The sequence below is a fragment of the Diadema antillarum genome, unplaced genomic scaffold, assembly GCF_040938485.1.
Source record: "Diadema antillarum isolate AM-2024a unplaced genomic scaffold, OU_Dant_1.0 seq00001091_RagTag, whole genome shotgun sequence".
Taxonomy (NCBI): Eukaryota; Metazoa; Echinodermata; class Echinoidea; order Diadematoida; family Diadematidae; genus Diadema; species Diadema antillarum.
Genome location: NW_027271910.1, coordinates 229,871 through 249,430, shown reverse-complemented (window position 1 = coordinate 249,430; position 19,560 = coordinate 229,871). Strand labels below are relative to the sequence as shown.

At 38.5% G+C, this 19,560-nt stretch overlaps 1 protein-coding gene across 1 annotated transcript; it reads left to right on the top strand.

The window, feature by feature from the left end:
• The first annotated feature begins 1,451 nt into the window (after nt 1-1,451).
• On the top strand, nt 1,452-16,912 carry LOC139743518 (dolichol kinase-like). Its single transcript, XM_071653997.1, has 11 exons — nt 1,452-1,461; nt 3,445-3,665; nt 3,992-4,067; nt 4,702-5,003; nt 6,248-6,405; nt 7,849-7,952; nt 8,689-8,842; nt 9,742-9,939; nt 11,342-11,510; nt 15,570-15,668; nt 16,516-16,912. Exons 2-11 carry the CDS (start codon nt 3,527-3,529, stop codon nt 16,737-16,739), a joined length of 1,623 nt encoding a protein of 540 aa, XP_071510098.1. The 5' UTR covers nt 1,452-1,461; nt 3,445-3,526; the 3' UTR covers nt 16,740-16,912.
• The last annotated feature ends 2,648 nt before the right edge of the window (nt 16,913-19,560 follow it).

Sequence of the window (19,560 nt, the reverse complement as noted above, 5' to 3'; positions counted from 1 at the left end):
GGAAATCAGACAATCCTTTCAAAAGTTATGAATTTCTGAATTTGTAGTATTCTCATCCAGTGATGGTGGCACTGAAGCCTGAAATAAAAAATAAAAAAACTAAACATAACTTTTGCACTGATTGAAATTGCCCAATTTTCCTCAAACTTTCACTGATGTGTTCTACTAATAATATTCCTGCATTTACTCATAATTAATCCACACATATATAGAAGGTGACCCGTTGAGAACAGTTTGATTTTGCTACAACACGCATTTCCCATAGACACCTGCCCGAGTATACTCGGGACTCGTCCTCAACAGGTTAAGGGTAATATTATATTCCCCTCGTTTCTGAAAGAGGTAAGTCAGGTGTTCTTTCATTATGTAAAAAGGTGAAAAAATTCTTTATATAATTTCTGTATAATTGCTGTCCATGATGACTGTTATTATTGTTGTTTTGATTTATTGGCAATTTATGTCCTGAAGTCCAGTCTCATCCAGCAATCACAGCATCACAAAACATTAAGACTTCATATACTTTGAATCAATTAGGGTGCGTAATTGCTTGATGTTCCTCAAACTTTCATTGATGTATTCCACTAATATTCCTGCTTTCACTGAATCCATATTACATTTGGACTTAGGTTGGAATTGCAAAGGCTGTGGGGGGGGGGGGGTAATATTATTCAAATGCTACTTCCCTCTCCCTCTCCCCCTCCCAAATTGTTGCTGCTTGGATAGAACAGTTAGAAAGTTACTTTAGTTATACTCCATGATGAAGCTTTAGCAAAGAAGGGGAAGGAAGAGCAAAGGAAATAGAAAAAGTAAAGGATTAAAAAAAATGTAAGGAAACTAAAACAAAAGTTAACATTCTGCTTTAATTCTGCTTTAATTCTGCTTTTTATGTTATGTTATTGCTCATGCAGCACCTTATATCTGAAAATAAAAAATAATAGTAGCTGTTTCATGTTCCCAGTAGCGCCCCCTTTCTTTGTTTTGTTGCTGGGTTGCTATTTTTCTCAGCTAGGCTTTCTGATCATAGCGCATCGAACTTTTAGGGGCGGATCCAGGAATTCTGCAAATTAGGGGTGGGGCCTTTACAAAATATTATTAAATGGGGATGTACGCCCCCTTTTTTTTTCATTTTATTTGTTTTATATTACAAAAAAGGGGGCGCGTCTGGTGCGCTCCCAACCTCCCCCCCCCCCCCCCCCCCCCCCCCCCCCCCCCCCACCCGGATCCGCCACTGAACTTTGTAACTTGAATGACCACAGTCTCTGATCGCATTAGTTCCTAGTTTTGGTGTAGTGGCAAGAGCGCTGGCGCTGGCCAGCAACCGAACACGTGTCGGTATGTATTTCGCAATCTCTCTGATCCCTCGCTTTTTCTCTCGCTCCCTGGCTTATGGCCCACGTATGATGTACAACACAGCGCAGTGCAGTGTTGGTGATACCGACGTGGAGGTGTTGGCAGAGAGAAGTAAGTAGGACTGTTTACTATCACAGTGTCGTACTTCTGTAATGGTGCATATAGAACACTTTGGTGTGTGATTATGGCTGTCGACAGTAAACTACATACTGTGTGATCGAACAAGTAAATGTCAGATTTAACTGCCGAGCGAGCCTATCTGGGTCGTTCGGCAGATTATTTATACTTCACTATTAGTCCCAGGTATTGAATTATGCGCTTGCATGGTACAGTTTACAGTCAGCTTGAACAGCTACAGACAGTGCAGTACACTGCAGTACCACGTCACACGACTACACGACGCGACGGAACTGGGCTGTAGGGCACAATACCGTTTACGCTTAATAGATACAAATGTTGAAGTTTTCTAGACATCAATATATGATTTTGGCAATTTTACATTGCAAAGTCAAAGATACAGACTTCATTCAGTATTTAATACAACGTCAACGGCCACTTGATAAGAAATATCTAAAATAAAATGTATTTTACTGTTAGTGTTAAGGCAGTTTGAATGTGGCAGTAAATTCTCACTCAATTTCGATGCAGGGAATAGCCTATAACCATTATCATTGGTAGAGAGGTCGAGGTGGTGTTACGACTTACTGAACTTGCATTACTGAACTTACTGAAGCGTTGCACTTCCATCTTGTGGTAGTGTACCAAAGACTTTTGTACACTTCCGTAAAGATGGATGGGCAAAGTAGACTAATTTAGTGTGGCAAGGCCAGGGTTAGGCGGGGGTTTACTGACCCTTGGCCTTGCCAAGCCCCAAAATGACTGTTTTTCTGTTTCTAAGTTGTTGAGAGATGTTGCATAATAGGAGGGAGATTATTCCAATCTTGGATGATCATTGGCTAAACGAGTACTTTCTGACATCAACTCTCATATACCGGTATATGTTGTTTCTGAATTTTGATTGAGTGTCCTCTGTCTAGCAAGCTGGAAGATTTCTAACACAACACGGCAACAGATCTATTGTTGATTTTGTCTATGTTGGTAAAGTTTTCTGTAAACTTGAAATAAGTCTGCCCTTCTGTGTCTATCTTCTATAATGTAGCAAAATAGAGTTTCTTGAGTCTTTCTTCAGCTTCTTAAAAATATGGGACTCAGGAGGTGTTTAGTAGTACTCGAGATATGTTTGGTGGATAAAAAGACTGATAAGGGCTTCTTCCTCTAGTATATAAAATGCTTCTGTTCTTAAGGGCTGGTATTAAAGCAACATGCATTCAATCATTCCACAACTTTCATTATTATTTAGAGGTAGAACAGTTTGTTCAGGTAATTTGACTTAGATCCATTCTAAATGATTGTCCATCCGATCTCTTGTTACATCTCCTTATGGGTGCGTTTGTCAACTCTTTTTCTCGGCAGAAACAGGTTTTCAAAACAGCTTTCAGGGAATTTTTACGAGATGATAAACGCAAAGCTGTTTTGAAAGCCTCTTCGGAAAGCCTTTTCGAAAGCCGCAAATTTGTGCTTCCCGAAACAGGTTTCCTAAACAGGTTTCCAGAAACCTGTTTCTAGAAGCCTTTTGAAGCGAGATAAACGCAAAGCTGTTTTGAAACAGCTTTGTCCTGCAGTTACGAACCATGCACGCCTTATATGACCTCTTCTCCTCGGGTCGAATTGCGCAATTCAGCTGTGCAGTGACAGGCCAGTTATCGTGTTCGTGAAGAGTTGATAAATGCAACTATTTTGGAAGCTGTTTCTAAAGGGCTTTGGAAACGGCTTTGGAAAGGGCTTTGGAAACAGCTTTTGAAAGCCGTTTAAACAGGGGAAAGATGATAAGCGCAGCCTTAGACAGAAGGAATGTGAAAATGTGTACCAGGGATAACAATACATGTTAAAGACTGCACACACTTAATTACAGAAATAACCATTAGCAGTAGCTATTTTTGCTGTATGAGAATTAAGAATATCTCCACTATTCCTGAAAGATTATGTGAATATACAAGTATATATATAAAACACACTTTCTATTTTTATCAACAGATTAACTTACATCAGAATGTGATAGAGTTGATGAACCAACATCAAAATTTATAAGCATCTGTCCACACAAGTTCTGTGAGCCATGGCCAAGAAACACACAGAGACGGTGGTTCCTGATGTGACTCTCTCAGAGGTACTAGAGGCAGCTGTCGTTGGTCTCGGAGTGCTGACTGTCACACTTGCAGGCCCCATGTCAGCAAGCAAACTGAGTATTATTGTTGGTGAGTAGATATCCTTTTGTGTCGCTGATGTACAATGTATTTCTTCATCTGTACTTTAGAGTGCTAAAATTCTCTCTCTCTCTCTCTCTCTCTCTCATTTTTTTCTTTTTGACTGCCTTTTGCTGAGTGTGAATGATGAGTAACTGTAAAATCATGAAAAGATAGAAAACAAAGTCGTGAGGAGAAACCAAGTTTGTCGGTACATGGAGATGCAACTGATTTGTTTTAAAGGGCTTGCCTCGGACACTGAAATGATTTGAAGTTTTGAAAATTATTCACTCTCCAGATCATATTTATTGCATGCTTGTTTGTTTTTCCTGTTGCAGTCTATTTTGTAGCAGTATTTGTGCAGTTCACCAGACAGCCAGAGCATCTTGCAGCCATTGCAGGATGGACATACAGGTGCAATTTTTTTTTATTTTCATTCCTCTAGAACCGTCTTTCTTCCTTTTCCTCCTCACATTATTTTCTTTTATTTTTCAACTTTCTATTCTTTCAAGTACATGTAGGATGTGTGATCTATAAATCTGTGTGCACATGTCATATCAGATGGAATGTGGTATTCTCTACATGCTACCTTGGCTTGCTACTTTTGAGGTCAATTCTGACCCAGCAGCATTAGCAGCATCCTGTTGTGAGGAATAGAAGGCTGACATGTGTGATATGAAGTGTTGAGACACCAGAAAATCTTTCCCTTTTGAGGTCATTCTACATTTGTTACATGGTACACAAAGCATATCATATTAATGCACCCTGCTGTTCTGGCAAGATTCACAGCCAATTCCTTGTTTATATAATTAGTTCCATGAATTATCTTAGACTATGAAACTTCTTTTTTTTTCATTTAGATTAATTAATGTTTTCCAAGGAATGTCGTAGAGTCATGCATGAAGAAATGTGATGTAGATACTGAGGTAGGAAAAGAAAAGTTGGATGTGCGATGATAGAATATCGCACAGGTTTGATCACTTACGACAACACTGTTACTGCAAGATGATTTAAGCTTCACTCAACGTCATTATCCCTTCAACGTCAGGAAGAACACAAACAGTGGCGTGGTGCTGGGATCACAGCTCTTTATGCTGGTACTGCTTGGGCTTCAGCAGGACTCTTGCCAGGGCTTTAGCGACGCCATGGACTGCTCCGTGGTGCAGCTCATGTTCCTGAATGTCCTCATCCTGTTGGTCTGCTGCATCCCTGTCCTTGGCAAGCCCTGGATCATTCTGGGCCAGACCATCTACGCCCTGGGTGCCTTCATCTTTGCCCGCAGCATCCTTCAGGGCATGCCGTCCAATGTCAACAACGTGGTGGATATGTTCATCTTTACCCCAAACATGGGTGAGCTGGGTCAAGGAGTGTTTGCATATGACCCTCAATGCTTAGAGACATTCCTGTCACTTTCCCCTCATCACTGAATTGCATATTGAAATTCAACTATCAGCTGGACTTTTGTGCTAGCTCTTTAAGATTCAAGTTATAGAGTACCAAAGTGATGATGTTGCAGTCTTTTGTTATACCTGTAGCTTGGGTAGGAACCAGGTGCAAGCATGGTTATGATAGCCACAATAGTGTTCCAAGACAGGGCCAGGTGAGGTTGTTTAGAACTAGTTTCCATGGCGATGAATGGCTGTGACATCACATGTTGATTCTGTATACAGGTTTATAGCATGTGAATGACGACTAGGGTTAGGGTTAGGTCGAGGTACAAAATGTAAATCTCTGAAGAGAAACCTCACTCTATAGATTTTTGCTTCATGCCCATCAAATAATCTATTGACAAATTTGGAAGGGGCTAGCTAGTTCTTGTTCAGAACAAACAACTCTTTTCATAGCTGCCTTCATCTCAAAGATGATAATATGTATCTTCTTTGAATACATTAGTTACCAGCAGTAACTTTCACTCCTTCTCACTGTGCTGACCCTCTGACATAAAAGTGTGATGAATCACACCCTAGTTGCTCTTTTTGTGTATACAAAGATAAAATTGTTTTTCTTATACCTTTAATACTTACAGTTCAAACTACAATTTGAGAACAGGGAATATTACAAAATTGTGATTTTGCCATGGAAAAGTCCTCTTTATAATGTATGAGAAGTATCATTGTACTGTATTTCAGTACTTGGTGAATGTCACACAAATCAAAACAAACTGAACTTGAGAGTGTAACCGTTCATGTGCCAGAGTAGTTTGCAGCCAGTGCGAGCATGTTTACCTTCCAGTGCCAGATTTGTTTAGAGACTTGGAGAAAATATAAAGGGAATTTGAGTCCAGCAAAAAAAGATTTCTTCATTGGTAAACAAGTAAAACTATGATGATGAGGAATTTCCTAAACAATGCAGTTCGTCATCCTGCAATAAGGTTTCATAAAGATAAATAGGTATAGACAATGGTAATGTTCTGATTCAGGTGAAAACACAAAATTCACATTCCACTATGTGGCTTTAAACACAAGGGTTAGAGGTTCGTCGACATGGAAAGTGACCAGCTACAAGTGTATAAGAGTTTTAGGAAATGTGTCCACCCAGTCTTGCAATACATTGTAACTCTCCCTGCTTCTCTTGTCTTCTGTGTGTTTTAACAGCCTTGATGTTCTTCAGTGCCCTCCTGACGTATCTACCAGGCAGCATGACGGCGGGCGAGGCTCTCTTCCTCACCCAGCTCCTCACCACTTTGACCAAATTGTCATCAGAACCTGTCTTTGTGCCTTCTCCAAATCGACACGTAATGTTAATTCGAAAGGTATGCAAAGCATCCACAGCATTTATTATAATAGTTTTTTTCTTTTGACAAAGCAGGCAATTTTGTGTGGAAGATGCCTGTGAAAGCAAGTAATTTTTAATAACTGTAATTTACTTTATCTATGGTAACATAAATGTGGCTGTCTTCTAACTTCAAAAATTTTAATACAGTGTATGTGATCATGCTTGTGCCTGTAGCCTCCCAGCTATTTTATTGACATTTTTAGCCACAATAGTGTAAGTTTGATACAAAGCCACTCAAGTGTTTAAAAGTGATAGCCCCATTAGAATCAATTATGGTATAATGGGAATAGAGTAGATTATATAACCATGTCAGCATATTGATAATGACTGGTGTTGGAGGGAACAATGCCAGACTGTAACTTCTTTAAAGTTTGAAATGTCATTCAGAGAGGTTATAAGTTCTATGACATGATCTGGGGGCTCAAGACCTATCCAAATGTGTTCCTCCCATGGGAGGGCATTCTCATGATATTAAATGGTTAACACAATGCTGGTCAGTGATTGGTCACAAGGTCATCATGTGACTATAAATCCAACGAGGATCAGAATAATTGTATTGCCTGCAGTGACGTTACATCAAGTAATATAATCATAGAATTTGACTGGCTGCCGATGGACTGGAATGAAATGATATGTATTTATATATTGTAGACCATATGATATAACAAATATTGCTTGTTTAGTGAAATATAACACTTGACAGACCATTTGGAGTTATATATTCGCTTTGAAACTTACAATATTTTTCCTCAGCGCTAAGTGCTTTGGAAAGATATAATCTCTCGTGGAAAATATGATCCCATGGGGATGTCAAGTGTTATAATATTACACCTCTAAAAGAGCAATATTTATATGTTCCACCTACAGTATAGGGAATATTGACAAATCATCCACAGTGTAGTGATTCTGTTTATGCAATTGTTAACTGTTATTTGACCAATGATATCAGTTATCATCAGGACACCGGGGCCCCGTTGCTAGAAACTTTGCGTTTAAACGCAACTTGCAACTGATTGTCACTGGCCAATCAAAATCATTGTTGCATGCATGTCTTCTTAATAGGGCAGACCCTGAGCCAATCAGAATGGTTGTTTCAAAATTAGCAATTATTTGCAATTGATTGCAACTTTCTTGCAACGGGGCCCTGTTGTGATAGATAAACAAAGCATACCGGTGGATGTGCTAATTGATGAACTAAGCACAGTGAGAGTTAATGGTGTGATTTGCACATCTTAAAATCACAGTAGCTTGCCTATAGGTATATCTAAAACGACTTATGTGATTTGTGTATGAATGGCTGTGAAAATATATTTCTCACATGATGTTTTGAGGTATAAAAAGTAAGAGCATATGGTAGGAAATGTAGATGAATGGTATGAAATGCTTTAATAAATTAGTGTCTGTAATGATTTCATTTCAGGTTGGCATAACTGCCTGTATCCACATTGGGATCCTGTTAAAACCCGTTCTCTACAAACTGTATGAAATCAAGGCGGCATATGAGAGTGGAAGCATTGACAGAAGGTAGGAGGATTTTACACAAAGAGATTAAATCACTGAATCCCTGGCTGATTTGTTACCGATAACCCTAGCAACACTGAATTCTACTGTGTATTCTACATTGGAGAAAGATTAAATGGAAATTGTCGAATGCACTAAAATCTTAACAAAATGAAAAACAAAAAGTTACCCAAATTTGCTAATTTGAGAGAAACGCAATAACATTTTAAAACGTGTTCTCAATTTGAGTCATAGATTTTAATGATTGAGTAGCCTTTGATGATTCGGCATTCTGCAATCAAAGTAAATGTAATATGTATGACCTGAAGAAGGCCAAAATTTGAATTATATACTGAATGGGTTAACCAAACAAAGTCACATTGGAAAAACAAGTTCCTGTATCTTTCTCAAGTTAGGATATTTTACATGTATATGAAAAATAAAAGTTGCCTTAAATTTGTTAAATCACAAATAGATTAACACTGTGAACATGCTTTTAAAGCTATGTTATGATATGTATGTGTATGTCTGTGATTATGAAAAGTACATCTCAAAAGCTGTTACCCTAGTGCGTGACCAATAAATTGCCACATTTGGCATCTGAATAGGTGAGTCTGATTTGAAACACAGGAATAGTGATGTACATCATAGATGCTTTATGTGCGCCTGTATAATTATTTCATAGACAGTGTTTGTTCCTGCATTATGCCTTAGTAAGTTTTTCAGCCATGTGATTGTCCAGCATTTGTCTGTCTTCTAGCACAGCCAAGAGGAAAAGCTGGAAATGGAGCATGTATTTCTACTGCGGTGTGGCTGCAGAGGTTCTCCTGTTCGAACTGCCCAGGATCTACCTGAAGATCAGGGAGAATCCGTTGCTATGGTTACTTGATTTCATCCTGGCCTCCAGAAAGAGGGTAAGATGCAGTCTGTGACATTTCTTTCTTCATGAGTTGTAAACATGCTGCTTGTGTTGTTTATTTTACCTCATTATTGCCAATTGCCTGTGTTGCTTATGAAATGCTGCAGTTATGGATAAACTCCACTTGCATTGTGTAGAGATGCCAACTAGCTGTTACCTTTTTTTTTCCTTTTGCAGTATTGTGTAGTATGATGTGTATTTTTTTTTTGCCAAAAATACTGTATCTTCATGGAAAATACTATTTATCCAAAGTTGTACTTCTACACATGTCTTTTGCAGCAAAGGTAAAAATACTGTCTTTCCACTAAAAAATACACCTTTTCATCAGCACTCAGAATACTTCAGGGCTCATTACAATGCTAGCATCCCTGAATAAGACAGAAAATAAAGTGTTGATTTCCCAAGAGATGTATGAGCAAATACAATATTTTTTTATGAACACAATGAGAGAGATCAATAGCTTTTGTCTTTAAATATACTGTATATGCCATATGTTTAGCGAATTGGGACTTCCCATATTTGTGAGTGGCTAAATTGCGCAGAAATGTATGCATGCATGTCACATTCATGTCTAGACGAGAATTAATATTTTCACGTTCTTATATATGTATGAATAGCACCAGACTCACAAATTTTGCAGAATTTATCCCCCCCCCCCAAAAAAAAAAAAAAAAAAAAAAAATCAAATCAAATCAAATCAAATATCAAGTGGCATATACAGCAGTTGTATGACTGTGTAGGCCTTCAGTTTGTACTTAACCCGTTGAGGACGGTTTGATTTTGCTACAACACGCATTTCCCATAGACGCTTGCCCGAGTATACTCGGGACTCGTCCTCAACGGGTTAACGTACATACAAACATGCAAACATGTGTTCTCTGATTTATCATTCAGTTAATCCTGATTAATATCTGGATAATCTTGATGACTATCGGCATTGGAGTGGTCATGTTCAACCAGACGTCGTCCACCCAGATCCGGAAGAGCTTCCACGTGCTGGCCGTGGCGGTCTTCATCCCCGGACTGTACCTGGATCTCCATCTCTTGCTGCTCGCTGCCACGGGTCTCACGTGTCTCTTTATCTTGGGGGAGGTGAGAAGTGGCTGCCCAGTGTTTTGATTCCTCTGCTTTTCTGTTCATATTCATTCTTTGCATGTATTTTATAATTACATGTGCTTTGATAATTATCAGTCATTGTTAGCTCTACATTTGATATACAGATGAAATTCTCGCCTTTGCATATCGTCCCTGGGGCAACAAGACCTCATATCTACAAAATGTTGAATGTTTAGGAGAGCCAAAGAACATGGCGGCCAAAGCACTATAGCGAATGGGAGAGCCTTTTCTTTGACATGCCGTGGTGGCTTTTATTTGGGGGTAAGACAGTTAGGATTTGGACAGGACATCACTTAACTGATTATCTGACCATTAATACAAAAAAAGTCATTTTCACCAAAATTTCAGATACGAGGTCTTGTCACCCCAGCGACGATATATATGTAAGCATATTGTCGCAAATGGTGGGGTCCGTATGCTGGCCCTGTGCTATGTGCAAATGAATGAGGTGACAAGACAGGATGACAATATCTGCAGTAAAGTTCTCTTGGAACTTGATCAGTGAATTTTCAAAGTCCCAGTACTGCTTTCATAGATTATGAATCGAGTGAAAATGACTTATGTTCTGAATATGTGATAATGCATATTCTTCATTGATTTATGTTGTCTTTAAACCAAAAACTAAACACTGAAATGTAGAACACCAATTATGCAAATATTTGAATGTGGCTGTAATTAGCACAAGTATTTCTACTTCTGTACTGATTCATTCATTAATTGAATAATGATATTCCTGTCAGGAACGTAAGAATGAATTATTTTTTCCTAAGTTATGTTGTTTCAATAATCTAAGTTAATAGTATATTTTTCAAGATGATTGTGAAGTAAAGTGAAAAAAAAAAACAGTGTCTCATGGTTTTGCAAATGCTGTACATGATCAGACATCAGTCTCATCGTGTTCCTGTCTCACTCTTTTCGAGGAGGTGAAATATATGAAGTATATTGAAATATATACCATCATTATATACCATTGAAATATATACCATATGATATAACACTTAAATATATATATATACCATTTTGATATACCATTGTGTCTCATCGTGTTCCTGTCTCACTCTTTTCGAAGAGGTGAAATATATGAAATATATTGAAATATATACCATTATTCTATACCACTGAAATATATACCATTTTGATATACCATTGAGTCTCATCGTGTTCCTGTCTCATTCTTTTCGAGGAGGTGAAATATATGAAATATATTTAAATACGGTCGCCATTATCTTATACCATTGATATATATACCATTATGACATATCATTGAAATATATACCATTAACTAATTGTGAAAAGAATAGTCAAATAACTCAAAAGGGAAGCATGCACTGCTGATGGTGTTATTTTCTTGACTTCTCCTCTCTGTCCTCTTCTGCAGTACCTCCGAATATTCCGCATCCAGCCCTTTGGGGAACTCATTCACGATGCCCTGTCGCCTTTCACCGACGACCAGGACTCGGGCGTGGCAATCCTTACACCCCTCTGCCTCTTGTATGGCCTGTATCAGCCCATCAACTACTGCAACGATACCACATTAGTTCTCTTTGGTAAGTTCAAGGCTTGCTTCTTTTTGCATTCTCTCTCATTCTGCACGTATGATTCTTTGAATTCTCTTGAGTTACAGATACTTAGGATTTTTTTTTTGGGGGGGGGGAATGAAGTTAAGAAGTTGCATGAACAACTATTATGTGAAAGGGTGCTACTTACGTGTCTGTGAATAGAATGTTTTTATATCAGTTTGCTTGTCCCATCATGATGGCTACTTTATAACTTGTATATTTGACATACATGCTTGTATACTATCTAGAGCAGCTCTGTGAATAATTTTATGAGTATAGTGGATGTACCTACAAACACTTGGCAGATGTGCATTTATCTGATAAGCTCATTCAGAAAAAAAAAATAGAATACTGTGGGTATTAGGTAAAAAGAAAGATAATAACACTTTATGATTATCAATATTTTGTTGAGAGGAATTTGTCTCAGATAGTGCAATATCACCTCGTACATAAAAAGGAAATATACGAAAGAGGGCTGAAGAAAGAAAGATTGGCCTAACTCAGGGCTGCACACTAACCCATTTTTTCTGCCGGTCCAACCTGTCTCTGTCGGACCGGTAAATGCTCTGTTTTACCATTTTTTACCGGTCCGAACAGAAAATTTACCGGTCAACAACGACAACATAAAAAAACAATAAATGACTCGCAAACTTATTTTCTTGTTTTTTATGGACGTTTTACCCCCCCCCCCCCCAACCCAAACCCATGTACATTTTACAGATTAATATTTTTTTTGGGTAAAACTTGCATTATTTGTTGCACAAGAAATTAAAAAAAAGGAAAAAATAGAATGTTTGTTTGCGAATTACAGTGTAAACTGATAATGAACAAAATCAGATTGTATCAAATGCGTTTGTGACTTTTTCTAAACATCGGCGCACGAACTTGCTGCGTAACCTGATCTTGATGGTCAGTTGGATTGCGACGATTTAATGAATTATTTTAGCTGTGATATTTTCTGATGCACGCGCTACAAGGGGTTCTTTATTTTTCTCCCGGTAATCTATTCGCATTTGTGCATGCGTTCTTGAAAGGTACACGACATGCAGGGCCGAATTCGCAATCCTTTTTGCGCCCATTTCCACCTCAAATATTAGCGGGATTGTGATGATTTCATAAATTACTTCGGCTGTAATATTTTCTGATACACGCTCCAAAAGGGGTTGAAAATGTGTCCTTTATTTTTTCCCGATAAACTCTTCGAATTTCGTAAGTGCGTTCTTATAAGATGCACCACATGGCCGAATTCATGATACTATTTGCGCCTATTTCTACCTCAAATATCAGCGGGATTGTGACGATTTCATAAATTACTTCGGCTGTAATCTTTTATGATGCACGCGCCAAAAGGGGTTGAAAATGTGTCCTCTATTTTTTCCCGATAAACTCTTCGAATTTCGTAAGTGCGTTCTTAAAAGATGTTCCACACGGCCGAATTCATGATACTTTTTGCGCTTATTTCTACCTCAAATATCAGCGGAATTGTGGCGATTTCATGAATTACTTCGGATGTAACTTTTTGTGATGCACGCACCGGCTAGAATGGTTGAAAATGCGTTCTTTATTTTTCTCCCCATAATCTCTTCTCATTCCGTACATGCGTTCTTGAAAGGTACCGGTATACGACACGGCCGAATTCACGATCCTTTTTGCGCCTATTTCTACCTCAAATATCAGCGGGATTGCGATGATTTTATGAATTACTTCGGCTGTAATGATACACGTGCCAAAAGGGGTTGAAAATGTGTCCTTTATTTTCCCCGATAAACTCTTCGCATTCGTAAATGCGTTCTTAAAAAATATATGACATGGCCAAAAATCATGATTCTCTTTGCGCCTATTGTTTCCTCAACCTTCAACGGGACTGGGATGATTTCATGAATTATCATTCGGCTGTAATCTTTATGATGCACGGGCCAAAAGGGGTTGAAATGTGTCCTGTATTTTTCATCCAATAATCACTTCGCATTGCGTATACATGCCTATATGTCACGGCCGAATTCACGATCCTTTTAGCGCCTATTTCTACATCAAATATCAGCGGGATTGCGATATGTCATTAATTATTTCGGATGTAATCTTTTGTGATACATGCACCAGAAGGGTTGAAAATGGGTTCTTTATTTTTCTCCCGATAATTTCTACACATTTGTGCATGCGTTTTCAAAATTATACACTGCATGCAGGGCCAAATTCGAGATTCTTTTTGCGCCTATTATTGTTTACTCAAATTCCAACGGGATTGCGAAATTTTCATGAATTACTATTCGGCTGTAATCTATATGATACGGTACTTAAGCGCCAAAAGGGGTGAAAATGTGTCCTTTATTTTTCTCCCGCTAATCTTTTCCCATTTCTTACATGCGTTCTTAAAAGGTATACGACACGGCCGAATTCACGATCCTTTTTGCGCCTATTTCTACCTCAAATATCAGCGGGATTGTGGCGATTTCATGAATAACTTCGGATGTAATATTTTGTATAATGCACGCACCAGAAGGGTAAAAATGTGGGTTTTTTTATTTTCTCCCGATAATTTTGTCGGATTTGTGCATGCGTTTTTGATAACCAACACGGCATGCAGGACTGAATTCAAGATCCTTTTTTCACTTATTATTTTCTCAAATTTCAACGGGATTGCGTTGATTTTATGAACTGTTATTCAGCTGTTATCTTCTATGATGCACTCACGAAATGTGTCCTTTATTTGTTTCTGTTTTTTTCTCCTCTATAATCTCTTCGCATTTCGTAAGTAAGCTTTTGAAAGATACGACGCGGCAGGTGGAATTCATGATCCTTTTTGGGACGATTTCTACCTCAAATATGTAAGCGGGACTGCGATGATTTCATGATTTTTTTTTTCTCCCTAGTATTATCTCTTCACATTTTGTGCATGCGTTCTTAAAAAGTACACGGAAGGGCCGATTTCGTGATCCTTTTTGCGCCTATCTTCATTATGAGACCATTCTGAACGAATGAAAATATTCATTTGTGAAATGACTGTGTAAAATGAAAATAAACGCAATCAGATCCATTTACTATATCGCTGAATATCGAATGTCTTTTTACTTTTTCTAAAAATCGACACAAGTAAATTAGTTATTACATAACTGCCACGCTGCTGCGAAGCCGGGATCGGATCGATCTTGCGTTAAAAAATCATGCGTAAAATGACCCAGAAATGCGTGCGCTTCTATCAATGAATTTTCTTGTCTGGCATGACCGCCGATCGCAAGCAAACGAAACGCAGTTACACTGTACATGCTTTGCATCGTGTGCTTTGCATGTATTGCATTGCATGGCAGTGCGTGAGCAGCGCCAAATGCGCAAGCGAGCGCGAATAACTGGTCGACTGCTAGTGCTCAAAACTAATGTTTTACTGTACAAATTGCACCGGTAGACATAAACGAAAACTTGCGTAAAACTTGTTGAACAGTGCGATATCTTGCATTCTGTTTCTCCCTGAACGGGGTTGCTCTTTTTCTTTCTACTGACCCCACCAATGCTTTTTTTTACTGGTCATGTCGGACCGGTAACTTGTGGATTTCCGGAAAAGTTACCGGTCCGACGGTGACTTTTGCCGGTCTTTGACCGTCGGACCGGCGCCAATGTGCAGCCCTGCCTAACTGTATGTTGTGTTTGATAGAGTGAGCAGTTTATCATAGAGTGATAAATACATTCAACACGGTTTGGGATTTGTAGGAAAGAATATTGACACTAATGTCCATAAGGTAGATTCAAGGGAAACTATATCATAAAGTGCAGTCCTGATTTTTCATTACTGTATCTAGTTGGTTTCTTTTTAGTTCATTTACGACCAGGAATTGGATGTAACAAGGTAGTATCGGCGATCCCAGCAACCTACTCTCTATTTATGGTGTTTCACTGTATTGTCTAATCAGAATATATATATTTAACCGATCATAGTAAGGTAATATCGACAATCTAGGCAACCTACTCTGTAGTTATGTTGGTGTTTCAGTGTTTATTGTCTAATCAGAATTCATATATTTCACTGTTTGCTTGTATATTTTTGTCTTTTCACAGAGTCCAAACTCTTTCTGTATAGTGGTGTACTCTCCATTGGGATAGGAGACACAGCAGCCTCTGTGGTTGGATCCACATATGGGACTATCCACTGGCCTGGTAAATTATCTCTCTAAATGATTTTACACTTGCTGTGATTTCATGCATTGGTCTTTTTAGCTCACCTGAGCTGAATGGTTGAAGGTATTTGGGCCCTATGGCAGGGTCCAATAATCCAAAAGGGGGGGGGGGGGTGCTACCCGAGGGACCTGCAATTCTCAAATCTCAGGATTTTTTTAATAGTTTACCTTGGTGGAGTGCTATAAAAGCAAACTATGCTACACTGTGAATGCTAGACCTGCTGGCATCTTATGTGTTTGCTTGTTTTTTTAGCCATGTAACAACAAATGAAATTGTGTCAGTATGATGAACTATGACTATGGTAGTCAAAAAACTTGTTTTGTCATCCCTTTCCCTTTCTGTATTTAACTGGTGTCTGTATAAAACTCCCAAATTGTAGGATACTGTGAAAATTTCTCTCCTTTTCTCACTCACCTTTAAGTTCTACAGGAAGCCTGTGTTTGATTATCCTCAAACCTGACTTGTGCATACCTCGCCCAAGTCTCTTTCACACTCTCTTTGTCTCCTTTCTGCGCTGTTCTGGGTATTTTTGTCTGACTATTTTTCAGTCTTGGAATAGATTTTTTAAATGTATACTTTCTTGAAAAAAAACCAACCCACAGACGTGCCTTTTCTCAGCGATTCTACAGGAGGCTCCCTGCAAGAGAACTGTCACTTTGTGTCATGATACAAGAATATAAGAGCCTTCTTCGTTTGAGAACTACATTGTATCATTGGATATGGAGATAAATGCAACACACATTAAAGTCTCCCCGATATTGATGTGTCATTGTTGGCAGACCTGAATACAACTCTTTTTTGTTTTCTTTGCTACTACTCTTTAAAGGCTCCAGGAAGACAGTGGAGGGAACGCTGGCAGCCATAGCGTCCCAGCTGGTGGCCTGCATCCTGCTGTCGGCCGTCCTAGGGCTGGAGCCGGCGTTCAGCAGTGCCTGGCTGCCCCTGACTTGGGCGATCACTCTCACCTCGCTCCTGGAGGCGTTCACAGCTCAGATCGACAACTTCGTCCTGCCCCCATTCATGATGGCACTCATAATGGCTGTTTCATAGATACTGCCCCTCCAAACTCAACAACACAAAGTGTCTTGTGGCGATTTAATCGCAGCCCTGGCATGGTGGCATGCAGAAAGTTCGTGAGAGAGAAATAGACTCTAGGAGAAGGAGACAGACACACAAGACAGACGGACTGTCACGAAGATAGACAGACTCTGAAAGAAACCAAAGAGAAGGAGGGAAAAAACTCTCCTGGTGATGTGTACTTTTTACTCTGCCAACTATGATATGCAATCTCCTTTGCTACTCCTGTAAAGAGATGGAGAATTATTTGCTACTATGTACAAAGCTATTTGACATTTCACTGCATGAAATATTAACTTTAATGTTGACTCTCCATCTCCTCTTTTTTAACCTGTTCAAAGCTTCACAGTAAGTTCCATGATCGCCAGTCAGATGGGCAATTCCGCAGTTAGGTGGACATGACATGGATAAAAGAAATGTGCCTCTTTATCTTACTCTTTAATCTAGGTATCAACTAATGTCATGGATGTTCACCAATCATTAAGGTCTTTCAAATTCAGTAGATTTTATCTTTCGTATTGATTGATTTCGCGAGATCTAAAACCATCATTTAAAATGTACATGTGGGACTGGGGATGCTGAAATTCACTTAAATGCAAATTACAGTGGGTTCCTTTGAAATTTTTTCCTCAAAGTTTTGCTAAAGGGTAAAAGATAAATACATTTAAATACTCCAGAAGTCATGTGACATTTTGTCAATTACAAAAGGGTGAAATGACCTGCGGAATTACTCCGGACAAATGTAACGTTACTAACCGTAACGTTACTAACCGTGCTTTTGGGGGTCTAGCTAAGAAATTATTGGTCGCACTGCTAAAAAACATTGTGTGAACATTTGTCATGATGCAATAATTGAAATAAATGCAACACTTTGTTTGAAGTAACTTGAATTTTTGCACACTTTTCGTTACAAGACATTGATTTTTTTGTCATGTCCTTTTTTCGTAACGTTACTAACCAGCCCTTTAAGTTGCCATAGCAATGCTATTATTTCTTGGATTGTATTCATTCTTTTCTGTTTCATAAACCCGGGAATGATGAACATGTTTTTGACATAATTTTGGCTTGAAATGAATAAATGGTAATTTAGTAGTAAAAAAAAATATCTAAATTTGTTCAAATGTAACGTTACTAACCGCGGAATTGCCCAGATGTACTTTTTGTCAAATGGTCAGTTGTACAATTGTAGCCCAACATTTGTCCCAGAAAAGTTAAGTATTATATGTGCAGAAATCCAATCAGTATTGTAAAGTCCAGTTGTAAACGTGAATCATATCCTCCCCACACTCATAGAACTGGTCTAGTGAAAATACAAGTATCATTACACAGGTAGTTGAGAATCGACAATGTAGAGAGTCTAAGTTTGGGAAACTGGAGAGCTTTACAAACAAGGTATTGCTGATACAGGCGACTCTTGTTAAAATGAAGTCCTTGGGATCAGCAGGTTCCCCCCCCCCCCCACATAATATGGAAATTTCAACATAACCAAACGAAATTTTACATCATAGACTTTAATGATTATGCTTATCAAACATTATTTTTCCTTCATTATGACAAGATTTTAGTTATAATGAAATTTCATTTTAACCATGTTTGTTGTAACGGGAGCTTCCTCTCCTGTATTTCTAAAATTACCAAAATATGTCTATTTATTTCTTTATTATATAAAGATTATTGAATATGAAGAAAAATTATGACGTGAATAGTAATTCAGAATCTTTGGGGGGAGGGGATCCATGAATATGTAGCAGTAAACGGAATAGGTTCCACTTTTTGAACATAATTGTATATTATGCATGTTGCTTGCCTTCATTCCTAAATCAATTTTGTTGCAGGGTAGAGTAAGTTTGCATTGTGTGGACATGAGGGAATTTCATGATGTTCTATTGAATCTTTTCCAAGATCAAAGACAGCATCATTTGGACAAATACAATTTACAGTTTAAAGAGCATCAAAATTCTCTCAGTCTATAGCTTTCATAAAAAGATTAATTTTGATACATATGACAGTCACTGTCATGAGCACTTATCTTTTCTCTCTGCTTATGACTTTTCTTTTTTCCAAAGGTCAGTGGTCTCTAAAAGCCTGCTGCACACTATAATTATGATCAAACCAGTTGCACGAATCTTGAGGCAAACCGGGCACCATGACCGGTCGCACAACTCGACACTACACACTATGCGATCAGACTACACAGTTGGGATCACAACTGCATTAGCATCAGTACATACAAGTGTATACTGTACTGTGATTGGCTGAAAGTCTATGAATGGTTGTAAAGATTTGACATGTCATATCTCTACAACTGGCTCTGCAACCCAGTCACACGACTGGAAACTGGCAAGACTGGTGATGTTACACCTCCGGTCTTAAGGTCGTATGACCAGTAAATCGTGGCAAAGTTGTATAGTGTGCAGTGGCCTTTAGATGTGAATGACTGGTCTGAGAAGCCTTTGTATGGTATTGACATGCCAGAGAAGTTTAATCAGACGGCTTCCAAAGCTACACTGAAGAAAAAAAATAAAACATGTTATATAAATGTTATATTTCAAACACATAGGCATATTCCTTGCCTGTTGTTTCTTATGCTATATGTGTATGTATAATATATTCGAAGTGGGGATTGTGTGGATGTGCTTGTAATACATCACTCAACATAAAGAGCGGCCTGGTGGCTTAGGGCCACTGAAAATTGGTTTTGGGCCACCAAATCTATCTTTTGATGGCCCAATTGGGCAGCTAAGATTCAAAATCGATTGTTATGCTTCTGTTTATTTTGGGTTACATGTACTAC